Raw genomic sequence first — 26,595 nt, 5'->3', positions numbered from 1 at the left:
ATATTCAACGTTTTTTAATTTGAATAATCAATTGCTGCTTCTTCCATGGAAATGAGTTTCTTTGATTCAATTATAAGGTCTTCTATCATCAGAAGGCTTGGCCTTTGGTGGGGGTGTACTATTTTTGTATGTACATGATTAGAAAAGGGAAATTGCGTATGTGCGTGAGCATTACCTTAAATTTCAAATGATATGATTAATGAATAGAGACGTCATTGGCATTGCCAGTACTATACCATCGGTAATCGCTCGTGTACGTACGAGAACTACACCATGAAACATACAAATCAAACTTTTCCCATGAAATTAAGGAGGTAAATCATATGCTTTATGAAATTGCTAGATGGTATAATTTGTGTACATTTTGAGTGTAAATACTGCTGTACAAAGGTAAGAGCTGTTGGAATGGGCTACAAAGGAATAAACCATGAATGCAGTACGTAATGTGTGCAGCGTTTACTTGTGCTTTAAATTTCTTTTGTTGTAGACATTTGTAGTGTAGAATAGTATAAAGAGGCTCCTTGATGGATAGTTTAGACGGACACCAATTTTCATGACCAATGGTAGTGATCTTTTATTCCAAGTAACTCATGACCTTAGACTCTATTCCTTTACCCAGTCTGTCCTGACTACCATACTGCGTTCCTGGTTTTATACATTGCAGGACGTCTTCTGACAGAGAAGAGTAATGATTCTGCACGACTAGTCATAATGGGATGTGGCAAAGGAGTAAGTCTCAAGGGTAATGGACAGCCTTACACAGACCTGTACATGCTTAGTCATACACAGTCATACACAGTGTATGCATTTCGGTCGTGTAGCGTAACGGCAGGGTTTTCGGCCCAGAACCCAGCGGTTCCAGGTTCCAATCCCCTGACGCCAACGATCTTGTGCCCTTGAGAAAAAGGCACTTTACACGACTTTTCTCACTCCACCCAAGTGTAAATCGGGTATATTATGTGTGTGGGTCACAACACCAGAAATAGCTGCCTGTGTCCCACGTGTATTGCACTGTACAGTTGCAATTCTAATAGAATAAAATAAAAATTAAAAAAATTTCTCAGAAAACTAATTACACGTTTTAGTATGTGCTATATTACACAGAAATGTGTTATATCCAGGTATCATGGACTATACATATGGACTACATAATATGAGTGCTGATTTCATTGTTGATCACGCGAAATTCATAAATTTTGCCAAGTTATTTACAAATGTACATGTACTTATTTGTCAAAATAGTGTCTTGTGAAGGTTGTCCAGAAACTGCAGGTATCGAGGCTCTGAAAGAAGAATAGAAGATGAGATTCAGTCATAAACACATGAAAACATGCATAAAGAAAAACAAAAAGTTCGTATTCTAAAAGTTTATGGTACCTAGCTACATGTACATGTAGTACCCCCCTACAAATTTAGACTGCCAGAAGCCTGTGACAAGCTATCATTCACGTTAACATCAGGTCATTGCAGCTTTTAGATAAAAAGGGGTGCTGCACAAAGTACTAAGCACAGACCCTCATGGGGGTTGAATAATTTTGCAACCTGCTTTTTGTGTGAAAGTTGCAATTTTGGATGGACTATGAAAAAAATCTTGACTTTTGCTGTGGTATCAGATTATAATAACATATGTGTTCATCACTTATATGATTTGGTAATATTCTGCAGTTGCAATGTTCCTCAATTTGACAAAATGTCCGAAATGCAAGGGGGGGTTGAATAATTTTGCATGCAACTGTATGTAGAGGTGGTCACTTGTGCAGGTTTGACTGTATGCAATGTACAAGAAAGGTTACCACAGGAACCCTGTCTAGACAGCATCCCACGTATACGCAAATGTACACTTTGGAGATAATCAGACTCCACTAAGAAGTCAATACCACCTTATCTTTCTGTGTGACAACAAAGGCCCTCAGGGCCTGCAGTGGTTAACTTACTAATCAATGCCTGGAATTCTTTTATTGGTTTTACAACTACATGGATTCAGAAACAGCCTAGAGGGCTGTTGCACTGAGATTGGTGAGGGAGTATCTCTTAAGCCCCGTCACAAATAAGAAATTCAGCTTGGCCGACGTGTTGGCGAGTTTCAAATATGCATTTTCGGCCGAAGTACAGCCGACGTCCTGTTGATTACGCGGGCTTCGGGCAATAAAAGTTGATCCAAATATTGGCCTTTTACCAGGCTAGTCGATACTGACTTCGTCCATGTCCAAGAGATGGTACCATCTCATGGGGAATTTTTAGTGTTCGACGGACGTCTCCCAAGATTTTCATTGGAAAATTCGGTCAACGCTCGGGCGATTTTGAAATTCGGCGAGCTTCGGGCGATTTACAAACTTGGCCGACGCTCGCATGAAATGTGACGCCGGCTTTAGTAGATCTTATCAATCCAACCAAAATGTGATGCAAAATAAATTTCCATTCATATTTTCATTAACTTAAATCACATGAGGCTGCCAATCCAAGCCAATAATGTCCCATTTGCACATGTACAAAGAGATTAATTTCATATTTCCAATGAGGCTACAACAGAACAAAACTGGACCAAATAAGACTTAATTAATGACGTTCATCATTATAAGCACCTTTGTCTGGATGGATGTGTCCATGTCGTATTAGGAAGTCCAGCACTACCATGGCACAGTTGGGTTTGAAGTCTGGCTGGGCTATCTGCTCTTTTACCTGGAGAACAAATAAAACAGTGTCAACTTTTGATGCATTATAACAATCATAAAACATTCAAAAATCTTATGTAGAGGCAGATCATGGTCTACAAAGAAAAGAACCCTGTAATTTGTACACTATTGAAGCTTGCAAGGTGATTAACATTCATTTTTGCTCGCAGATTTGAAAAATTGTGTTCATTTAAGATATATTTATCATCAATAATATAATTCTTTTTATCAACATGTCCACTGTTATATAACTGCAAGTTGTATGTCAAGACCATTCCAATAAAGACCCCCCCCCAAAAAAAAAATTGTGATATAAAAATAGACACTATTATAGTAATAAATAGACTAAGTATTACAACTATGTCGTGAAACAATATTTAGAACCAATTCCATCTATATCATTCTATGATTTGCAAAGCTTCTTGTGCATTCTAGGTACTGCTCAACTTGTTGATAACCTTCACTTCTCCACATCTGCTTGGAGATTATTGATTGGTGCAGAAGTCACTTGCTTGTGACATCAAAGCCTCCTGAGCATTAACATGTAACAAAGCAAAGACCTGATTATCTTGCTTAGAGATGAGGCAAGAAGATGAAGTTGTTACAGTATCTATTAGATCTAAACAGCTTTATCAAATCTCCAATTGCAATGATCTGATACAACTGAATAATCCGAGTTCTCATCCTAAGAATAGATGAGGGTTTAAAGCTAAGCTCTTCTTTCTTGATATTCCAGTCACCTTTTTTGTACAAGTTTGCCAACAGCGATGATAGAAATCCCTCATCACGTCCGACCTTGCTGTTTCTAATCCTCAGACTAAAGGATGAGATGATGCATGTTTCGCACAGATAACTGAAGACCTTTTACATATTGATCTTTGAAGGCCTGTCAGGATGAGTTTGGAATATATGGTTACAGCCGCAAAGGTTGTACTCTGCATTCTGTTTGCAGGGCTCGAAATTCATTTTTGGAAATAGGTGCACTGGTGCACCCAACCAAGAGAATTAGGTGCACAGAAAGAAATTTGGGTGTACCACATAAAATAAAGTTGAATGTCAGCAAAACATAATTACAGTTTAATGCTCTTATAAGTGTAATCAAGAACTTAACAATTAGTAATCAAATTTCAAACAAATAACACATCAAATAAAGTGCAACAAAGGGTTCTATTGCTTTTTCTGATACTGTTTACTAGTGTACAATTGTACCTTTACCCTATAGCACCAGTGCACCCACAGTCAAAAATTTGGTGCACAGCTCCAATTTTGGGTGCACACAGGTGCACATGCACCCACTATTTCGAGCCCTGGTTTACAATGCAACTCTGTTACATATCATATGCAATATCTTTACAATCATAAACGTGTAATTATAGTAGATTTGGAGCTTATTCCATGAGCAGGAATATATGTCGGAAAGCATCAGAGGACAAGCCTTTAAATTGCAGGAGAGAGCAGATGAAGTCGACTTTGAAGGTGACTTTCAGGACGTGCGGCTCCCTGCCGGCTGTGTAGATAAAATGCACGTCAAATCAACTTAACCATGCACTCTGAGTTCTCAGCAGCGTGGTTGGCTGTGGCTAAATTGTTTAGAACTACAGCCGCAGACCAATTATATATTGTACATCTGTGAAGTGGAGACTGGGCTGACAGCACTCAAGTTTGGGAGGAGGGTATTACTACTATTAATGGTGTGGGAAATGGAAAAGTTAGGTGTCTGAGTGTTTTACTTTGGCAAATTTGGTTTGGACATAATTATTGTGTCTAGACTGTCCTGGCAGAAATATGGACACACAACATTAGCTATCTCCTGTTCGTCTGGGAAAATATCTGCTATGTTGAAAAGTTAGGTGAGTGTTTTAGTTTTATTTTGGCAAATTTGGTTTGAACATGATTATGGTATCTTGACTGTCCTCGCAGAAATATGGACACACAACATTAGCTATCTCCTGTTCGTCTGGGAAAATATCTGCTATGTTGAAAAGTTAGGTGAGTGTTTTAGTTTTATTTTGGCAAATTTGGTTTGAACATGATTATGGTACTAGTATCTTGACTGTCCTCGCAGAAATGTGGACACACAACATTAGCTATCTCCTGTTCGTCTGGGAAAATATCTGTTATGTTGAAAAGTTAGGTGAGTGTTTTAGTTTTATTTTGGCAAATTTGGTTTGAACATGATTATGGTATCTTGACTGTCCTCGCAGAAATATGGACACACAACATAAGCTATCTCCTGTTCGTCTGGGAAAATATCTGCTATGTTGAAAAGTTAGGTGAGTGTTTTAGTTTTATTTTGGCAAATTTGGTTTGAACATGATTATGGTATCTTGACTGTCCTCGCAGAAATATGGACACACAACATTAGCTATCTCCTGTTCGTCTGGGAAAATATCTGCTATGTTGAAAAGTTAGGTGAGTGTTTTAGTTTTATTTTGGCAAATTTGGTTTGAACATGATTATGGTATCTTGACTGTCCTCGCAGAAATATGTACACACAACATTAGCTATCTCCTGTTCGTCTGGGAAAATATCTGCTATTAGTCCAGGAGGAGATTCTCAGAAGAGGCCTAGAAATTGACAAACGTAGCCCACCCTTTATATATTTAGTTCACTATCATAGAATGATAGCTTGATGTCCCTTGATCATTTTAAGGTATGTTGCTCTATGGTAAAGGTGGGACATCATGGTTCCAAGGCTCTTTATGCAAATTTATGCAAATGAGGCAATTATGCCATGGATTGAAAAGAAAACAGCATAATTTGTTGGATACCTGTCTAAACCTTTCCGTTGCTATGGAAATATCTTTTCCTTAGCAACAGTTGCCATAGAGACATGACAGGCACTTTCAATGGTCAGAAAATGAACACTCTCAGCTGCTTGTGATTTTCACCAATTTTGACGTCATTTGGACAAGACAGTATTATACCGGTTATGCTGTTTTCTTTTCAATTCATGGCATAATTGCATCATTTGCATGAATTTGCATAAAGAGCCCTTTAAGAACCATGATGTCCCACCTGGACCATAGAACAACTTACCTAAAATGATCAATTTAAGAGACATCAAGCTATCATTCTATGATAGTGGACTAAATATATAAAGGGTGTGCTAAGAGACCAGTTTTTTCAGGTATCTCCTCCTGGACTATATGTTGACTATAGGCTGTATCCCTTTATATTTCTTAGGTTCTCAGATGTTTTCTGGTAATGATTACAAGAGGGAAGGGAGAAAATGTAGAGTCTTTCCCCTCAGACTCTGTTTTCATTTAAACGTTTTTTGTTTTTAAATTTGATGTAGCAAATTGCATTGGTGTGGAATAGGCATCAATATACCACTCTGAAACAGTATACTGTAAAATATTAATGCAGAAATGTTCACGGTCACGGTTTTATGTTCGTGGTTTTCGCGGCGAACTCTTTACCACATACTAAAAACCATCACGAAAAGCTGTTCCATTGAGTGACTGTAGCCCTACTATCGTTTCAAACACGAACTCAAAACCACCGCAGACACTCCATTTTCTCCCATTACTGCGAAATTAAATCCCAGAGAACATTTCTGCATTTACAGCATTCTCTCTCTCTCTTGGTTTGGTTTGGCTTGGCGAGCGAAGAGTTAATGGTGTTGTCCACATCTGGTGCAGGCTAACTGATGGCTGACACAGCCATTGAAATACAACCATGCATGTGGTTCTCTTAGCTTTATAGCCACTCTTCGGTCACTATTATTGATATTATATATATTCAGTCAAAACAGATAAGATTTTACTCTACAATAGATGGGGAAAATGGCTGTTCAAACTCAGATTTTGGAATGGGTAAAAAATTGTATTTTCTAAAAGATGAATTTGTAGGGGATTTTCTCAAAAAGTTATGTTGCTCAGATATTCAAAACAGATGGAAATGAAAAACCTTCATGCCCCTGATGAGCATTTAAGGAAATAGATATCAGTTTGATGTGTTGGATGGGTATCATTACGTGTACAGATACATGTAAATGTACGTTAATGAATGCGATCAATTTGTCTTCTTATCTCTTTAATCCCTTTTCCCCTCAGAGGAATAAACACTTGTGCTGGATGCTAATGCAATGAAGACAATCTAATTTGGGGCTCAAAATACACACTTGTAACCTGCAAAAATTTTGCAATTTTGGAAAGCAAAAAGTATACAGGCTCTGCGTTATGAATCACAAATCACAGCAAACAAATATCTCCCCTATATATGTTGTCCCATCCGCAAAATGTGGTAAGTCTAAATGAATAAGTTTGTTCACAGTTTGAACTGCTCATGCACAAGGTCAAAGGTGAAGTCCCCTAAGTTGCAAACAGTTCTTTTCTAGACCATGCTTAACCTTCTCCCTGCTGTCTAAAGCCCCCCTCTCACTGGACCCGCGGCACGCTGCCGGCGTCGCTGCGGCCGATTGAATCAAAAAAGCACTCAACGAATTTCATTGATAATAAACGAATCTTTTTAAGCTTTGTATGTTTTGTTGTCTTTTCGGTCATACTTGTGCATTTTGCATGATATTCCCATTATCAAGTCAAGGGTAACACAAATCCAGTTTAGGACGCAGCAACGCCGCCAGCGTGCCGTGGGTCCAGTGAGAGGGGGGGGCTTAACTCTGTAACCAATAGGGTATTGGGTACCAAACGGCTACTTCAGTGTGCTAAAGGTTTTGATAGAAGATCTCTATTGACACAACAAAAGCACAGCGACTTTTGTAAGGTCTGCTACATCTAAACCTACATACAAATAAATAGGTGCCTACAAATGTCCAGATGTCAATATGTCCAGATGTGTATTAGGGGCCTTCTTGTGTGTTTTGTTGTCGTTTTGGTCATACTTGTACGTTTTGAATGATATCCCCCTTATCAAGTCAAGGGTAACACAAATCCAGTTTAGGATGCAGTGCCGCTGCCAGCGTGATGTGAGAGGGGGGTCCAGTGAGAGGGGGGCTTAACTCTGTTACCAATAGGGTGCCAAACGGCTACTTAAGAATGCTAAAGGTTTTAATATATGTCCAGATGGCCCCTAATACCAAGATGTGTATTAGGGGCCTTCAATTTTGACATATTACCCACATTATCAAATACAAAACCGGAAACTAGCTTGATTATAGATACCTTGTCCATGTCCCAGAGGTAGAACTCACTCACTTCACCATCGGTGTTGACTGGCTGGAAGTCCAGGGGTAACTTGAGGTCAAACACAAACTGTATCTCAGGAAACAGGCCTCTCTCATCTTCATAGAAATAACTGCATGGCAGGGTGAGAAATTTTTTTGAATGTTAACACTGCAGAAGGAAATACCTTAGACATGAACAGACTTATCATTAAAGGATGACAGAAAACACATTCAAGCTTTTATTTGTCTTGCATACAAGAAATGGTAGATTGTCACATGGTGTAACACACCGGTTCTGTACTTGTTAACTAATACTAATACAACTGTATCTTTTGTTGATACATAATCCCCATGTCCAAATGCATAGCAACCGTAATCGGTGCAGATCTAGATGACTAAACTTCAGAGCTGCCAGGTAAATTTGATATTGTAGTTACAGTCATGTAGTTATCAATTGACATTACTAGTAAATTATTATTACTTATGCAAATTTAAATGGTCTGACACTTTCAAGTTCAGCCAAACCAACCAGCATGATGACTGTGATATCACGTGCTAACACCATATACTGTAATTCACTTTATCTTCACGGTAGTGAAAATTCACGGTGTAAGGGAAATTGACATTTTCACTGAACCTTAACTTCACGGTGGCAGCAAGTGATTTACAAAATGGATGTGTGATTAGGAATCATAAATAATTACAACAAGTTTTTCATGGTGATGATAAGTTCACGGTACAGAGGTGACCATTAAAACAGTGAACATAAAGTTACAGTGAAAGAAACAAGAATTACACAGTAATATGAAGGAGAGGCATTGAATATCTGACTTTGCAGTGCGTTCTTCATTTCCTCCTCCAATGCTTTATGGTTGGATAGTTTTCACATTAAATTTTGGAAAGATTAGAATCAGTGGTATGGTGACAGGAGACACAAAGTCTGACAAGCATAACTAGCCCTGAACCATGAAAGATTGTATGAAAGTATTATTTTACACAATCTTCAAACTGACTTAGCATGCATAGTCCAGTGGTTATTAGTGACCCTGCCTCTGGATCAAGAGGTCGGTAGTTCAAATCCCGGCTGTCATCCCTCATTAAATATGCATGCAACGGAAAAGAGTTCCAGTCCTTAGGACAGGACATTACACTGTGGTCCACTGTTCATTGTACTTGTCGAAAAGACTTGTACATACTCAGTACATACAGTCTGTCTTTCCTGAAATAACCTGTAAGATTTATTTCTTCCTTGAGCTAAACTGGTTCAGATCGCTTTCACTTTCTTCTAATGGCTTTGAGGTAAAAGAATAGAATACTGACAGGCATGAATGATGCCGCCAATACTGTAAATCTTCCAATTTTCCCATTGGTCTTATTCTCGCAGTGACCATTCCACCACAAATTTACAACACCACATACATGTCCCTCTTGTATCACTACTGTACTACAAATTATTTTTAAACAGAAAATTTAAGACACTGCAAAAGCAACCCTTTCCCTCCCACTGCGAAATAAAATAACTGCAATAGTAAATGAATCTACGGTGCTCCTTGGAAAGAATGACCCGGATATGCTGTCCTACTTTTGCTGGAAAATGTCACACATCAATCTCACAGCCTGTCCAGACCATCTGCCCACGACACTACCACGATGGTTTATGGCCTTATTACGCTAAAAGGCTGTCAACAAAAGTCTGCCATAACCAAGCATGTACAAGACGTCATCATAAATTTGATGTTCTTTGTGTCTAAGATTGTAAAGTGGGCAGTATTTACTTTAATGTGCCTTCCATGTTAAGGACCATACAGACTGAGAGCACAGTGGTCATTAAAAGGGTTCCATTTCCAGACGAACTATTAGTGAAATCATCTGGATAAGATGGAGTGCATTCAGCCCAAATTACGGTACTGATCTAGAAGGTTTGACCTAATATTTGGACTCCTCAGAATCTCTATCAGGGACAAAATAAGCTTGAAGAAACAAAAAAATTGGGGCATTTGTTGTTTATTTATTCAGACAATGACAAAATTAGTTTATGGCCTTATTACATTAAAAGGCTGTCAACAAAGTCTGCCATAACCAAGCATGTACAAGACGTCATCATAAATCTGGTATCCTTTGTGTCTAAGATTGTAAAGTGGGCAGTATTTACTTTAATGTGCCTTCCATGTTAAGGACCATACAGACTGAGCCCACAGTGGTCATTAAAAGGGATCCCATTTCCAGACGACCTATTAGTGAAATCATCTGGATAAGATTGAGTGCATTCAGCCCAAATTACGGTACTGATCTAGAAGGTTTGACCTAATATTTGGACCCCTCAGACTCTCCATCAGTGACAAAATAAGCTTGAAGAAACAAGAATAAGGGTATTGGTTGTTTTTTTTATTCACATAATGACAAAAAGTGTTATACATCCTCCAGCTACTATTTGACAAGCACCATAGACAGGTTCATAATAAATAAATCACTAAAGGAGCCATAATAACAGTGTTGTAAACTACTTCTGCAGATGAAATTTTTTTATGCAATGGGGTCCATGTGGACACATTTTCGATCATAATTTGAAAAGTTTGACCTGATTTTTGGATTCCACCGACTTTCCATCAATGACAAAAACAATTTTGAACTACAAATTAGGGTATTGGTTGGTCTTTCATTCATATATTAATGACAAAAAGTGTTTGTACTATCGGTACAATATGCTCCAGCTATTTAATCAGCACCATGGACAGCTATAGTAAATAAATCGCTACTCAATAAAGGAGCCATAATAACAGTGCTGTATACTACTTCGGATAATTTTTCTATACGATGGAGTCAATTTCGATCATAATATGAAAGGTTTGACCTAATTTTTGGATTCCACCGACTTTCCACCAATAAAAAAAAGCTTGAACAAATAACAAATTGGTGAACTGGTTTTTCCTTCATTCATATAATATTGCGTTTGTACTATAGGTACATCATGCACCAGCTATTCAATCAGTACCATGGACAGCTATAGTAAATAAATCGCTACTCAATAAAGGAGCCTTAATAACAGTGCTGTAAACTACGTCTACAGATCTAGATGACATTTCCTGATACGATGGAGTCCATATGGACAGTCAAATAAACGGTTTGACCCGATTTTTGGATTTCACCGACTTTCCATCAATATCAAAAAAAAGTTTGAACATATTACAAATTAGTGAACTGGTTTGTTCTTCATTTGTATGATATTGTGTTTGTTCAACTGGTACATCCCATTTCAGCTATTTGATCAGCACCATGGACAGCTACACAGTAAACAAACCACTATCCAATAACATGATAGCCTTAATAACAGTACTGTGAACTTCTTTTCCAGATGGCATCTTCATGCCCGTTTATACTAAGTGGTGCTGATGTTGTGAAAAACCACTTTAAAGTAGTCCAAGGTTGAACGGGCATGTGCAATGGTATACATGTCATAGTCTATCATCAATCAGTTTCCTCAACAAAGTGTATCAAAAGGAATATGATTTATATAAGTGTGTTCCAGTTTAATATTCCACTGAGGGGGTTACCCATCTTGTTGAACATTAAGAATCCTACTCAAATCAATTTGCCAAAAATTGCACAACTCTTGTGGTGGTTTTAATTTTTGCAGTGACCTCTTAAGTACAAATTTATGACAGCAAATATATCTCGAAAAAAATTACAACTTTACTATAGAAATGTTTCAAGCAAGAATTTGAAAAACTGCAAAAAAAAAAAACACATTTTCTTCCTAGCACAAAATAAAACCATTGCAAAAGTTTTTTGCTATACAGTGTATTGGAAAATTATCACTGTCAAAGTAATCATTATTGTATGTTTTTCTGTATGACAATGTTAACTAGAGTTAAGTATTTGTGCTACATGCATATACTTCAGGTATTGAATTCTTCTTTTTATTTCAGTTGAATGTGTGATAGTTGTGTGCTGATTTGTTAAAAATAGAGAGAACGCTAGTGACCCCAAAAAACACCCCTCCCAATAAAATGGTATGGCGACCCTGTGACGTCACAATTCAAGATGGCAGCCACCACACATGCCAACAGATCCAACAAAGGTTTTGCTACGCAAACCTGTAATTTTGTCACAAGTACAATCATTCTCTACTTGCACTAAAAATCACCGAGACCTACAAGTCAACATCCCCATTAATTTGGGCTTGAGGGGATTTTCACTCGGGATGTCATGCTTTTTGACAAGGCAATCTGAGCTGGATTTTGGTTGAATATTGTTGATAATTGCATGTAAGTGATTGCCTCAAGTCATTCCTGTCTACGTTGTCGTTATAAATTAATAACTTTCATGTTCATGTAACACACCTCTCCTTCATTTCACCTTCAAAGTACATCTATACATGTAACGTTATGCATAACTTGTTTGTGATTTCAAAAGTACAAATCTATCTTAGAAATTAGGCTAAGACACTGGTATGACAATTAGAGCCTCCATTAACATCTCTCAATGAATTTGATTTTAGCCCTTGAGGTATTGGTCTGAACACAGATATACAAAATTACCACTTTTCACCTTGATTGATTGACCCCTACATCCTCCAGAATCCATCTAACAAGAGTTTAGCTTTGAGAGTATTCAGTATGTATTTTTTAATGAATTAAAATTCATTAAAAAATACATACTAAATTGAATTGATATCTTGTCTCTTTTAAGTAGAATAACTTATTTTAAAGACCTGAAATCCTATAAACCTATTTATGATTAACGTAGTGACCTAGTTTGACTGGAAGTCATTTACAAGATGTTCATACATAAAACAAACTGTTTGATCCAATTTTTTACCAGAATTTTCCATCTACTGCGTGTTGTAAGTCCATCTTAATCATTCTTAAGCATTTGCCTCAGAAAAGGATACTCCTTAACACAAAATGTATGTTGCCTTAAAAAAATCATGTTTGATATATTCATTTAGCAAAATTTCAATTTAGGTAAAAAGCAATGTAGCAATGTTGAGGCAAACCTACATGTGTGTCATGACCCCTGACCTCTCCCTGGTCTTTGACCTGACCCTTAGGTCATTAATCAGTTACCAAATATCTTTTAGAAGCTATGCAACAGGGACAGAACATCCAAAGGCCTGTTCAAACTTGCCATGCTGTAACAGAGGACCGTGCAACTCAGAGCTCTGGCATATATCTTACACAAATGTTCAAAATTGGTAATTGTTTCTCTATTAATAGGTGCTAGACTGTACAGCAGAAAAGCAATAAGAGGAGTGAACTGAAGCTAGAATAGGATGATATTAGGCTTAGTTGAATTTGTGAGGTTTGACCTAATATTTGGATTCCTCAGCATTTCCATCAGTGACAAAAATAAGCTTGAATAAGACAAAAATTGGGGCATTGGTTGTTTATTTATTCACATAATCACAAAAAATGTTGTACATCCTCCAGCTACTATCTGATCAGCACCATAGACAGGTACATAGGGTCACCTTCTGATTTATTAATAAAATGTCCTAGAAGGACAGGCACCAGGGACGTTCACTCTAAATCCCTTTAACAGAGGATAACCCTGTTTTCTCTTCTAATGAAGACCATAGTACATCAGAGGGTTTGGCCCTGGTCCCGAAGGCAGATTGGATTATCTCATTCAGTCATGTTTTCAGAACAAATTCATGTTTAAGGCTGATCTATCATCCTCATTACTGCCTAAACACATATCCATGAAGAGGGGCACTAGAGGGAATGGTATTATATGGTATTACAAGTACATAATGTCAAATATGATAATGAAATCAGATACAAGTACATGTGAAACACAATAGGCGAGTAGAAACACACTCCTGGCTCACAAGGATCGAACCTGGGCCCGCCAGTCCAAAAGCCGCATGCCATAACCGCTAGTTGAGACTCTACAAGAATCTACAAGCATATTATGAAAGCAATAATTTAAAAACTTAAAACTTTCCCATTTTGACATCATTTTTAGATTTCCCAAAGGATTTCCATGTACAGACTATCATAATTCCAAGGAGGCCCTTCGACATCATATTTAAATCAAAAGTAGCCTGGTGACCCAGTTTTGATATTGATGTTTTGAACCTTTCGTGTGCCCTCCACCTCATAAGGTGTATCTTAAAGTGACAAGAATTATGCTTTTCATAGATTTTGCCTGGTACAAACTTATGAAATACATCCATGAATAATTTCATCAGGTTGGCAAATGACTGAATAGCAAGGTTCTTTCATTCACAACCAACTATTTTACAAGAGCCGACGTTTCGATGACTGTCTGTCATCTTCATCAGGGCAATATTGACTGGTTCACAGTGCACTGAAGCTAGGTGTTACTGCTAACATTATGCAGTCCCAAACGTATTGGTAGTTTTTTACATTAAAAGATACTGTTATTATATACTGTTAAGCAACAATGGGGAGATGATGCGGTTCCAAATGTAAAGCGTTGTCACATACTTAAATATTGTTAAGCAACAATGATAAACAATTGCCAGTTGTTAAGAATGTGGTCCCAAATATGAAATACAGCTTGCCATTTTAGCACGGCCAATTCAACTATCACGTTTCCTATCAATCAACACATCCTCCCATTTTTTTTCAAATTGACATTGTTAACATCCTGGCCTTATTTCAAGTTGATTAGGAGAGTGACATCCAATCACCATCATCTATCTTTACACTCTACCTCTTCTCAATTGGAAAACTGAATTTGTTGGCCGTTTTCCAGCAGTGAGAGAGGAATAGAAGGTCTCAAAAGCATAGTGAAGGGAAGTGGAAGATACATCATGGGTTACAAGGATGTACAATGCTTGACAAAACCCTAAAAATAGTCTTCAATTTCACTTCGACCTTCAAAAATTGATTTTTAAGTTTCAAGGGCAATCCATGTTAAAAGTCCCATATTTCAATGTTACTGGATGTAGATTTAAATCTATAATACAGTATATCATGACAATTTGTCTATTCTCAGTGCTAGAATACATTCAATAGCCTGTAATGGTGAAGAGCCATTAAGAATGTGTTCCATATCTTAAACTCTTTATTTTCCCTGCAAAATCCAATACAGTTAGTCCCATCTGTGTAACACCAATGGCAACATCATGATAATAGAATTCTCAGAAATGGTAGTTTCACAGTAGATAATGGCTACATTTGGCATCGAATGGCTATGTAAGCTTCTGAGGACTCAAGATTGAGAGGTTCGATTCCTGGCATTCCTGGCTAGATGTTGTGTTCTTTTTTGGAAAGGCACTTAACATGGCTTAAATCTTCACTCCACCCAGGTGTAAAAATGGATTAACAGACTTTGGTTGGGGAGATAAGAGGCAGTGGAAGGAGAGGGATGGGCTGCACCTTCCAATACCATGTCCTAGATGAGGGTCTGCATGGGGGGTCCCAACAACACTTTCCGCCGAATTCAGAAGAACCCCCTGCGTATTACGCTAAAATCAAGGAAGGCAATTACGTAAAATTCAGTCGTCTCGCTACGAATTACGTAAGACGGCTTTCCCTACGAATTACGGGAAATAAAAACAAGGCTGCCTACGCCTTACGGAAAAGAGCATGCAAGCCCTCCTAGATAGATACAGGGTAACAACCCACTGCCCCTATGGTCTCAAAAAACGCTATGGGACCACCATTACCTACCTACCTAATGATGATCACATTTGGCAATACTGTTCATCACAAGAGCAGCCCACCCCAGATTTACCTTTGCCTTTCAAAACCAAAGTTTTTTCAATGCCTCTTACTGCGCTGTAAAATTCGTCGTAGGTCGTCAAACAATTTTGATGTCATAAAGTTTTCAAGCAGTGTGACAGAATCAACCGCTAATGAGGATCTAGGACAATCTTTCGTCTTCTTCTTCTTCTTTACTGTAACAAGACGTCTTAAAATTGCAAGACGCATTTCACGACTACCACATGAATGCCCTACAATTTCCGATAATGCAATGATCATACAACATATGTGACCAGGCCCTAAGACTCAATATATATATAGCAGTATGTATAAAACAAACTAATTCTATTTGTTCTTATGATAAAATCATTACCTTGCACATCAATCATCTTGGCATTATAATTCGTTTAATAAGGATCTAAGCCTTACTAGATTATAATCTTCATATTTTTCGGTCTTATGGATCAAAGATTTTATCTTTAAGTTAATTCCAGCAAGTACTGTAAATGTAGACATGTTTGCTGTAGTTTTATATTCGCGGTTTTCACAAACTCTTTACAGCGAACTTTAAACCACAGTAAAAAGTCATTCCATTGTGTGACTGTAGCACTACTAGTGTTTCGAATGTGAACTCAAAACCACCACGAACACCCGCAAACATTTGTGTATTTACAGTACGTGTTTGGAAGAATATAACAACTATCAGTCAACCTCTGCCTACTGCAAGTTCAGTTAAGTTTGTGGGTCATGAGAAAGACCAAAATTTATAAACATGTACATATACATACTTGCAGTGTGATAACAAAAATTGCAGCGGAGAGGTGACAGCAAAAATGGCGAGCACAAATCCATTGCAAAGGTTTCACGATTTCCGGTATCTACACCGCACCTCTGGCTCAGGTGCGTCCGCGTGAAAAACGTAATCATTCTCATCACCTTGACTCCTCATTGCCCCCCGCCTGTATTGATTCCAGCCTGTACCCCATTTGGTTTCTATCACAGAGGCTGTTATTACCCATGGCTACAGCAGGAATTAGAACAAACTGTCCAATTTGCCAGGCCAAATAACGAATACGACATCCTGTGAATCATAGGGAAATCGACAGAACCATTTAGAATTGAGTGGTCTTCGAGTTTGCTTATTAATAATAAGCTTTCTTGAAGTCGTTCTTGAAAACTAAGTGATCACATCTTAAAGAAAATTCTAATAAGAGCATACTGGATAATTATTTAGTCACTTCCGCTTTGTCCAACATATTCCTATGATTTTCTAGCGTGTACAATACTGTATATCTGTTTAATATTGCGTTTGGTAATTTTAGCGGTTCGGGGGAAGGGCATTTAATCTTAGCAGTGGAAACAAACAGCAGTGTCTCAAATGTTAGTGATCGTATACCTTCGATGATGAAATTTTAGCGGTTGACTAGCAACCGTTAAAGTAGCTAAAATTAAGTTACCGTTGAAAAATCAAGAATTACAGCATTGAACATGATACACTAATTGAGCTTTCAACATTATAATCACCTAGATGAAAACTCATCTATGTCTGTAGATAAGGTGATTCAATTTTCAACATCTATTCCAATAACAAGACACTATTGCACTGTCTCTTAACCTTCTCCCTGCTGCCTAACCCTGTAACCAATGCAGATTTGGTACCAAAAGGCTACTTTAGCAAGGAGAATATTAAAAACAAATTTCCCACATAATCTATAGCCTTCCTCGGGTTGTACTGACCCACTAATTTGACCATTCAGAAACTTGATGGATCAATTGACACTAAATCTGCTCAGACATATGCTCACAAGACTTCTATAAAGCCCCCCTCTCACTGGACCCGCAGCAAGCTGGCGTCGTCACTGTGGCCGATCAAATTGACAAAGCACTCAATGAATTTCATCATAAGACAAAAAATGAATATTTTTAAGCTTTGTGTGCTTTGTTGTCTTTTTGGTCATACTTGTAGGTTTTAAATGATATTCCCTTAATAAAAGTCAAGGTTAACACAAATTCAGTTAAGGACCCAGCGAAGACGCCAGTGTGCCGCGGGTCCAGTGAGAGGGGGGCTTAACTTCCAAGCTCTGCGACAAACTTCAGAAAAGGACCCTAGCTGTAACCTCCTACGCAACAAATTGTACCTAATTGATCATGATATGCTACTCTCCCCCTCCATGTAATGTTCCCTGAACATGAGATTGAATTAAGCACGATTCATTCCCATGAAGCCAGGTGGGGTAGACCTGCCTCTCAATTCCGCAACGTGACCTCCCCTTGACCCCGTACTCGTTGGGCTGGCATTGACGGAGTGCCTGTTTTGTTTCAAGGACAAATGGATGATGTTCTGAGCGCCTGGTACCTCCTCCTCACCAGGACACAGCTGCAGCTGTCTCGCATAATGAGAACACTCGTTCTCTAACACCTTCATTAATCTCTATAATGAACTTGAGGTTGAAGCAGGGATCTGCCCAAAACAGAATCATTGCTGTATAGGAAGACTTCATTTAGAAGATTAATGATGGCTTGTTATATGGGCTTTTGGTATCAAACAGCAATCATGTACAAGTTGGGGGTGGGGATGGTACACTAGGGATACAAGCGGTCCAAATTAAAGAACTTAAAATATGAGATCCAGACTAAGGAAAAATCATACGTCATTGACAGCAATTGCACATACTGTAAGAAGGGTCTCCAATTCCCCCTTGCATACCCACTGTAATTTGTGTAACACAAATATACACAAAGGTTATGCACGGTTCTTAAAAAGCAAACTTTTCTGAACAAATAGATTATAGTATCATTTTTTATCTTATTTTATGTACATTGTACATCTATAAAATATTACTCCCCCACTATAGATGGGCTCATCCAATTACCAAAAACAACAACAGATAGGATTGATATTGACAAAAAGCAGAAGACGATAGTAAGATAATCTACAGCTACATGTATACATACACGAGCTTGGAACAGCTTGCACAAACATATTGAAGATATATAGAAAAAAAGAAATAAGTGCCCAAACCAATCTACCATCAACTGCTCCAGGCTATGTACATGCAGGATCTTCCCACTACTGTAAAAGCAGAAATGTGCGCGGTGGTTTTATGTTTTCAGTTTTCGCGTCGACCATTTCTCCGGGAACATAAAACCACCACGAACATTTTGTCCAATACTGTAGCAGAATGTGACCATAGCACTGCCGCAAACTTAAAACCACCGCAAACACTCCATTTTCGCCTTGGCGCGAAATAAAAACCACGCAAACTTAAATGCATTTACAGTATCTGTATAGTGCTTGATAAAACTGACAGGTTTGAAATTGAGTATAGACATGGAGGGTAGAAACAGCAGAGTGTGTGTGAAAGTTAGATAACAACTGTCAGGCAGTATGTTTTATCATATTCTCTGTTTCATATTGGATAATGCTGTCAAAAGACGGTACATGTACATGTGTGATTGCAATATAGCAGTTATTATTACAAACTGAGCTTGAAAAAAAGTATCTTCCTTTTTTTTTAAATGTATGTTGTTTCATTTATATGTAAAGCAGATCAAATTCATCAAATACCAATGTATAACTTTGATTCACAATAAATCATAACTGTTGCAAGAACATTACTGTATGAGTGAAGATACAAAATATCACAGAAATTTAACATCAATTCAAATAGATATTGTTCATGACATAAGTTATTACAATACTAGTGCATAAGGTGAAATGTTCTCTTCAGTACATATATATATACAGTGCTGTGCACAATGTACATATTTATGTCAGTACATAGAAGATGCAGTGTGATGTACAAGATATGGTGGAGGTGAAAATATGTTTATGACAACACAGACTGCAATAATGATAAATTTTTAAGGGAATCAGGGCAAGGGAACGATCACAACTGGTTATGGGTGGGTTTAATTCCTCCCCCCCCCCCCCCAAAAAAAATATTGTACATTGAGCTTCAACCAAGTACAACCCCCCCCTCACTGATTTGGTCAAGCTCCACACTCATGATTTTCCATTACCTTGTATTCAATTTCAAGGTCAAAGTTAATGCCCAAATGTATTGACTGATACACTGGACCTATAATAAGTCAAAAGCCTACCCATGTTATACATATTAAAGGATGTTTGAAGCAAAAGCAATGGGTTGGATAAGTGAAGCAAATGAAGCATCCAACTGGGTTTTACTATAAACCATGAGTAACCAATCACATACAGGTAATACACATTCACAGTTAATTGCTGAGCCATGCTAAAGCATCATGAAAACTCGCAATCAGCAGCACGGCTCCAGTAACACTCCAGGTAGCTTGCCACTCAGGAGGCAGCTACATCATAATTATGTTACTTTGTACATAAATCTCCCAGTTTAAGTGCAGAACTGCAAACATTATGACTAGTACACTTCCAACTTATTGTTGATTTACTGAATCACAAAGTAAAACAAAGGACTATGGAGGTTCTGTTCAAGAAAAGAACTTCCTTAGTAAAATGAAATACTCTTTGATGTTGCCTGATGACATTAAAAAAGTTAGTGTGTAAAATCCCTGCTGTACTGGCCTGATAGCCCCAGTAAGCTGTGCTGTACCCCTGCTTTACTGACCTGATAGCCCTAACAGGTTGTGCTGTACCCCTGCTGTACTGACCTGATAGCCCCGGCAGGCTGTGCTACCCTGCTGTACTGACCTGATAGCCCCAGCAGGCTGTGCTATACTGAACTGATAGACCCAGCAGGCTGTGCTGTACCTCTGCTGTGCTGTACCTGACAGCCACAGCAGGCTGTGCTATACTGAACTGATAGACCCAGCAGACTGTGCTGTACCTCTGCTGTGCTGTACCTCTACTGTGCTGTACCATGCTGTACTGACCTGATAGCCCCAGTAAGCTGTGCTGTACCCCTGCTGTACTGACCTGATAGCCCTAACAGGTTGTGCTGTACCCCTGCTGTACTGACCTGATAGCCCCAGCAGGCTGTGCTACCCTGCTGTACTGACCTGATAGCCACAGCAGGCTGTGCTATACTGAACTGATAGACCCAGCAGGCTGTGCTATACCCCTGCTGTACTGGCCTGATAGACCCAGCAGGCTGTGCTGTACCATGCTGTACTGACCTGATAGACCCAGCAGGCTGTGCTGTACTGACCTGACAGCCACAGCAGGCTGTGCTATACTGAACTGATAGACCCAGCAGACTGTGCTGTACCTCTGCTGTGCTGTACCTCTACTGTGCTGTACCATGCTGTACTGACCTGATAGCCCCAGCAGGCTGTGCTGCCCTGCTGTACTGACCTGATAGCCCCAGCAGGCTGTGCTATACTGAACTGATAGACCCAGCAGGCTGTGCTGTACCTCTGCTGTACTGACCTGACAGCCACAGCAGGCTGTGCTATACTGAACTGATAGACCCAGCAGGCTGTGCTATACCTCTGCTGTGCTGTACCTCTACTGTGCTGTACCATGCTGTACTGACCTGATAGACCCAGCAGGCTGTGCTGTACTGGCCTGATAGACCCAGCAGGCTGTGCTGTACCCCTGCTGTACTGACCTGATAGACCCAGCAGGCTGTGCTGTACCATGCTGTACTGACCTGATAGACCCAGCAGGCTGTGCTGTACTGACCTAACAGCCCCAGCAGGCTATGCTATACTGAACTGATAGACCCAGCAGACTGTGCTGTACCTCTGCTGTGCTGTACCTCTACTGTGCTGTACCACGCTGTACTGACCTGATAGACCCAGCAGGCTGTGCTGTACTGGCCTGATAGACCCAGCAGGCTGTGCTGTACCATGCTGTACTGACCTGATAGACCCAGCAGGCTGTGCTGTACTGACCTAACAGCCACAGCAGGCTGTGCTATACTGAACTGATAGACCCAGCAGACTGTGCTGTACCTCTGCTGTGCTGTACCTCTACTGTGCTGTACCATGCTGTACTGACCTGATAGCCCCAGCAGGCTGCGCTGTACTGGCCTGATAGACCCAGCAGGCTGTGCTGTACCATGCTGTACTGACCTGATAGACCCAGCAGGCTGTGCTGTACTGACCTAACAGCCACAGCAGGCTGTGCTATACTGAACTGATAGACCCAGCAGACTGTGCTGTACCTCTGCTGTGCTGTACCTCTACTGTGCTGTACCACGCTGTACTGACCTGATAGACCCAGCAGGCTGTGCTGTAAGAGCGATGTCCTGAGGGATGTTGGCCTCCTCTGCACACTCCTTCACCAACACCTCCTGTGCCGTCAGCCCTGCTGTAAAACCACCTGCAGTCTGATAACAAAACAGTATACTGTAAGTGCATTTAAGTTTGTGTGGTTTTAATTTGGCAGTAGGGAGAAAATGGATTGTTTGCAGTGGTTTTGAGGTCGCGTTTGAAACAATAGTAGCGCTGGAGAAACATCAACGAAACAATGTTTGCAGTGGTTTTTAGTTCGCGGCAAAGAGCTTACTGTAAGTCTTAGAGCATTTCTGCATTTACAGTATCAGTCCAGTAGGTACAGTCAGACACAGTATGTTGTGCAATTTATTTTTCTGCAAGCTAACGACAGAACAGAATTCTGACTCATGACTGTCCCAAGAATGTTAGATTTAATCTGACTTAAATCTGTCATTCAATGTATGTGACAGGGGCTTAAGACAGAAGTCCTGGGTTCAATCCTTGACTATCCCGGTGTATTGACTTTGTGAATCATGAGCTACCGGTATTGCCTATCTTATATTTAACATTTTCAGTTTTCTAGCTTGCTTCTTTACTTACTAACTTGCTATCATTCAAGAACAAAGAAATTAAATCAGTGTGGCCTTACCACTTGGTCCAGTTTGCCAGGGTAGGTAGACTTGTTCTTAGCCCTCCTGCCTATCCACATCAGTGGGCCCTTCTGAGGATGCTCCACATAGCCATTCACGTGGACACCGTACTGTTTCACTCCTAGTAGAGCTACATACATAAAGCAAAGAGCTGTATTAAGACCACAACAATCCAATTGCTTAGTTCTTGGGTTTGAAACAAAAAAGCCGAACTGAATGAATACAAAAAAGGAAAAGAATATATGGTTTGGTTTTGCATCAGGCTTCTAAAACCCTTTTTTTATATATATCTTAAAAATCGCTTCAAACTTTTCAACAAGTCATTTAAAGATGAATGTAAGTCTTGTCCATGTCAATATTCCAATGTACTGTCTTGTCCTTGTAATAGCAACAGGCTAGTTGGACAGCCCTGGCTGTGTGTGCTGAACAGCCAAACCGATAAATAAAAAATAAAAATGTAAGTCTTAGAGTGACTCACCAGTGGCAGTTCTCTCCATCCTAAAAACTGGGGGACTGCTTCTCTGGTGGAAAACTTCATACATCTATAGGATAAACAAAACAACAGAAAAGAGAAAGAACACTATTGGCAGGCATGTAAAGGCATTGTAATTAATGTAATGGCCTCATTTGAATTACAATGTAGCAAAAATACCTTGATGCTAACAGTCTACAATCTTTGAGTATGAGACACATCTAGACCCTCATAGATAAACTGCATCCTGCGAAAGGATTTTGACTTTTAGGGAGATTAGATCATCCCACCATAGCGTAGCGTGCCTAGTCCAGTGGTTAATGATCTTGCCTCTGGAACTAGAAGCCGCAAGTTCGATTCCGGTTGTGTCGCTCACCCGATATGCATGCTAATGGAAAGGGTCGCAGTCCTTAGGATGGGACGTTAAGTCGTGGTCCACTGTTCATTGTGCTAGTCGAAAAGAGCTAGGGGAAATTCCCCGGTACAATGAACCTGTAAATACTGTATATAGCGTGTCTTCTCTGTCACGACCACTGGAAGATTAGCTTTTCACTTCAGTGAGCTGAACTGGATCAAGATCACTTTCCTTTTCCTTTATTATGATTTTTCCGAACCTTGCTTGGACTTTGGAGAAAACCCTCCAAAGTCATTATCACTACTCAACCTTCCAACATTTAATATAACACATTACATGTACATTATCACGAATTTCATCAATTAAAAACTGCAACAATATTTTCACACTGGAGCACCCAGATGTTAAGTAGCCTGATTTAATCGCGCTTATAGCGGCCGCCCGTAACTGGCCAGCCCTCCGCGGGGAGGGGACATAAAACCCCAGAGAGCTGAAATTTGCATTATACAGACTAGACGTCAAGTAGATAATTGTGTTTGCTTGTTTGTTTCTTTGTGTCCCTTACCTCGTCCCTCCAACCCTTCAGTGCGATGAAGTCCCCCTCCTCCCTCAGTCTCACCATCACCTCCTGTACTCTGGCTGTTCTCTCTTCATATGTTTGCAGGCTGGGGCACAACGACACCTACATTAGGAAATAACATCAATGGTAGTGACTTGCACATATAGTTTATGATATATATAGTTTATGTTAACAAATAGAATATAGACTTTAAAGAGTGACATTAACTATTTCTGTATATGTAAATACTCTCTTTTTGGGACCACATCTGTAAGCAGCGACGGTGACCTATAGCTGTATGTAGTGCACAGTGATCAAGTCAGAATTGCCCTAAAGAGGTGACAGTCACCGAAATGTTGGTTGAATAAAACGCTAGGTTGTGTCTTTTCATTCAGTGACTAATTAATAATTATAACCAACCTGAGGAAGCTATTCACTGAGTTTATGTTTACAAAATTGAACATGTTTTTGAAGGATCTGCACGATTAATTTGCTTGCCTCAAAACTTTCAAAAATCAATTCTGAGTGCAGTTGCAAAGTCTCATATTAATAGTAGAGCTGTTCTTTTATTCCTTTGGAACAACATCTTTAATGCAATCCTCACCTGTTTGTCCTCAACCATGAAGACGTCTGGAAACGTCTGGATGTGCTTCTCCACATCTGGCCACACCCAGCCCACCTGCTGACCATCCACCAGAAAGGGCTTACACATGGCACGGGAGGAACCTGTCAGGTGAAGAAGTATACACAGGTGATGGATCTGTCAGGTGCAAAATGTGTATGTACAGGTGAAGCACCTGTCAAGTACACAACAGGTGTGGACAGTTGAGGAAACCTGTCAGGTGCATGACAGGTTCTGGACAGGTGCGAACCTGTCAGTCGTAATTTTTTGTTATTCTTGTAATTCTAACAGCTGTCAATGGTGTGCCAATTTCATGCAACAATTCTTTCTTTGAATCTACACAAATACTCCCTAAGGATTTACTAGCCATAAACAATACATTATGTAACAAGTGTGGTGGATGGGGGAAGTACTAGTAGCTTATGCAATGAGACCATATTAGGAAGTAGGTAATGTGATTAGACCATATACTAGTAGGGAAGTAGCTACACCAACCAATAGCAGACTAGCTGGTTAGAGCAGCTATACCGTATATACGCGCCATGTCCAAACTCAGCTATGGACTCCAAGCCGAGGTCAGTACATGAAGCAGATATCACCCGCAATTTTACATATGTCTGTATCCGTAACTTCCGATAACTACTAATTGTATTCTTAGGTATATAGTACAGCGCAAAGATCTGATATAGCACAGCATAGATCACAATATACTCACATAAGAACAGAGAAATCGACCGACTCAAATTCCAAGTCCAGTCCACATAAAACTAACGTTTAACCTTGATATACCTTGATACCGCATCCAGGAGAAAAGGCTTTATCCGCCTGTTATGTCCTGATCTCGCCGCTTTCATGTAGTGTACATGCGCTCTTCCCAGTATTTATCCAGCCTGGTTTTGAACTGATTAACGCTCTCTGCAGCAACCACTTTAGCAGGTAAAGAATTCCAGTTGTTAACAACTCGGACACTAAAAGTTTGACTTCTAACCCTAGTCCTAGCCAGTGGGACTTTTAGCTTGAGGTCATGACCCCTTGTTACCTTCTGCTCAACAGGGGTGAAGAAACTGTGGACTGGAACCCTCTCAAGACCTTTTAGGATTTTGAAGACTTGGATCATGTCCCCTCTTTGCCGCCTGTATTCCAGGGAAGGGAGTCTCTGGAGTCTGCAACTGTAGGGTAGATCCTTGAGTGCGGGGATCAGCCGTGTGGCCCTTCTCTGTACCTTTTCCAAGTCCTGCTTGCCTGTCTTGGAGTGTGGCCCCCAGATCACATTGCCGTATTCTAAGTGTGGTCTTACCATCGTCTTGTACAGGAGTGGCACTGTTTGTTCGTCCAGGTTTGTGAAAGTTCTTTTGACCAGTCCCAGCATCTGGTTCCCCTTATTCTTCGCAGTTGCTGTGTGTGAGTGGAATTTGAGGTGTCTGTCGATTATCACCCCCAGATTCTTCTCTGCCTCGGTCTTCTCCAACTCCTGGTCCCCTAGGGTGTAGCTCAGGCCATTGTTGTTGTTACCCAGATGGAGGATTTTACACTTCCCTACATTGAAAGGTAGTTGCCAGGTAGACGACCATTCCTTCAGTGCTGTTAAGTCTTGCTGTAGGGTAGCCTGGTCGTCACTGCTCTGTATGCTCTTGTACAACTTACTGTCGTCTGCAAATATTCGGACCGTGCTGTTGACAGCCTCGGGTAAGTCGTTAATATAGACCACGAAGAGGACAGGGCCCAGCACGCTTAACCATACTCCATGAGGACTGCCTCCCGTTGACCACCACCCTCTGCTTACGCTGGATTTTGCTTTCTTTTGTCGATAATAATAATGATGCTATAAACTAAGGAACAGAACGGTTCGCTGGCTATGTCTTTAATAACTTGGTTACACGCATTATGCCATTATAAACATGTCCTGCAATTCGTTTGCTAAATATAAATTGTCACGTACACCGAAACTCGGATTACGCGTCGCCCCCCTCCCCCCGCGACCTCTTCCACAACATACGCTAAAACTCTGCTTTGAAAGGGATGTGCCGAACCAAACGATACGTCCACGTTTGTGAGAACCTTGGCTATGTCTTCCTAGCGTCGTGAAGGTTACACATTGCTTACCGGGTTGGAAAAAGTTGTTGCAATGTCCGACAAGTTTGGAAAGCATGAGTTCCGACCAAGAGGCAGCCATCTTGAATAAGTAGCAGCGTATTCAGAACCTGACAGATTCGCACCAAAACTTCTCGGATCCGAACCAGATTATAGTCAATAAAGCTCTCGTTTCGCCAGATTTCATGTCGTTGATTTGATTATTTCCTACCAT

At 39.9% G+C, this 26,595-nt stretch overlaps 1 protein-coding gene across 1 annotated transcript; it reads right to left on the bottom strand.

Moving 5' to 3' along the window:
- Positions 1–1,195: 1,195 nt before the first annotated feature.
- LOC136435512 (uncharacterized) lies at positions 1,196–26,506 on the bottom strand. Its single transcript, XM_066429087.1, has 9 exons — positions 26,394–26,506; positions 24,273–24,394; positions 23,675–23,791; positions 22,761–22,824; positions 22,282–22,412; positions 21,627–21,745; positions 7,799–7,931; positions 2,583–2,679; positions 1,196–1,283 (listed from the first exon to the last, which is right to left on the bottom strand). The coding sequence occupies exons 1-9, from the start codon at positions 26,461–26,463 to the stop codon at positions 1,234–1,236; spliced, it is 903 nt and encodes a 300-aa protein (XP_066285184.1). The 5' UTR covers positions 26,464–26,506; the 3' UTR covers positions 1,196–1,233.
- Positions 26,507–26,595: the final 89 nt, after the last annotated feature.

This window comes from Branchiostoma lanceolatum, chromosome 5, assembly GCF_035083965.1.
Source record: "Branchiostoma lanceolatum isolate klBraLanc5 chromosome 5, klBraLanc5.hap2, whole genome shotgun sequence".
Lineage (NCBI taxonomy): Eukaryota > Metazoa > Chordata > Leptocardii > Amphioxiformes > Branchiostomatidae > Branchiostoma > Branchiostoma lanceolatum.
Note: the sequence above shows the minus strand (reverse complement) of the source record. Positions and strands in the feature narration are given on the sequence as shown.

What these genes read in the sequence shown, in the direction of transcription:
- LOC136435512 (XM_066429087.1), bottom strand. Translation starts at nt 26,463, where the DNA reads ATGGCTGCCTCTTGGTCGGAACTCATGCTTTCCAAACTTGTCGGACAT. An exon ending in CAGCCTGCTGGGTCTATCAG is followed by an intron (nt 7,932 to 21,626) that starts GTCAGTACAGCG and finishes CCTGCCATGCAG; the next exon opens with TTATTTCTATGAAGATGAGA. An exon ending in ACACATCCATCCAGACAAAG is followed by an intron (nt 1,284 to 2,582) that starts GTGCTTATAATG and finishes TTCTTCTTTCAG; the next exon opens with AGCCTCGATACCTGCAGTTT.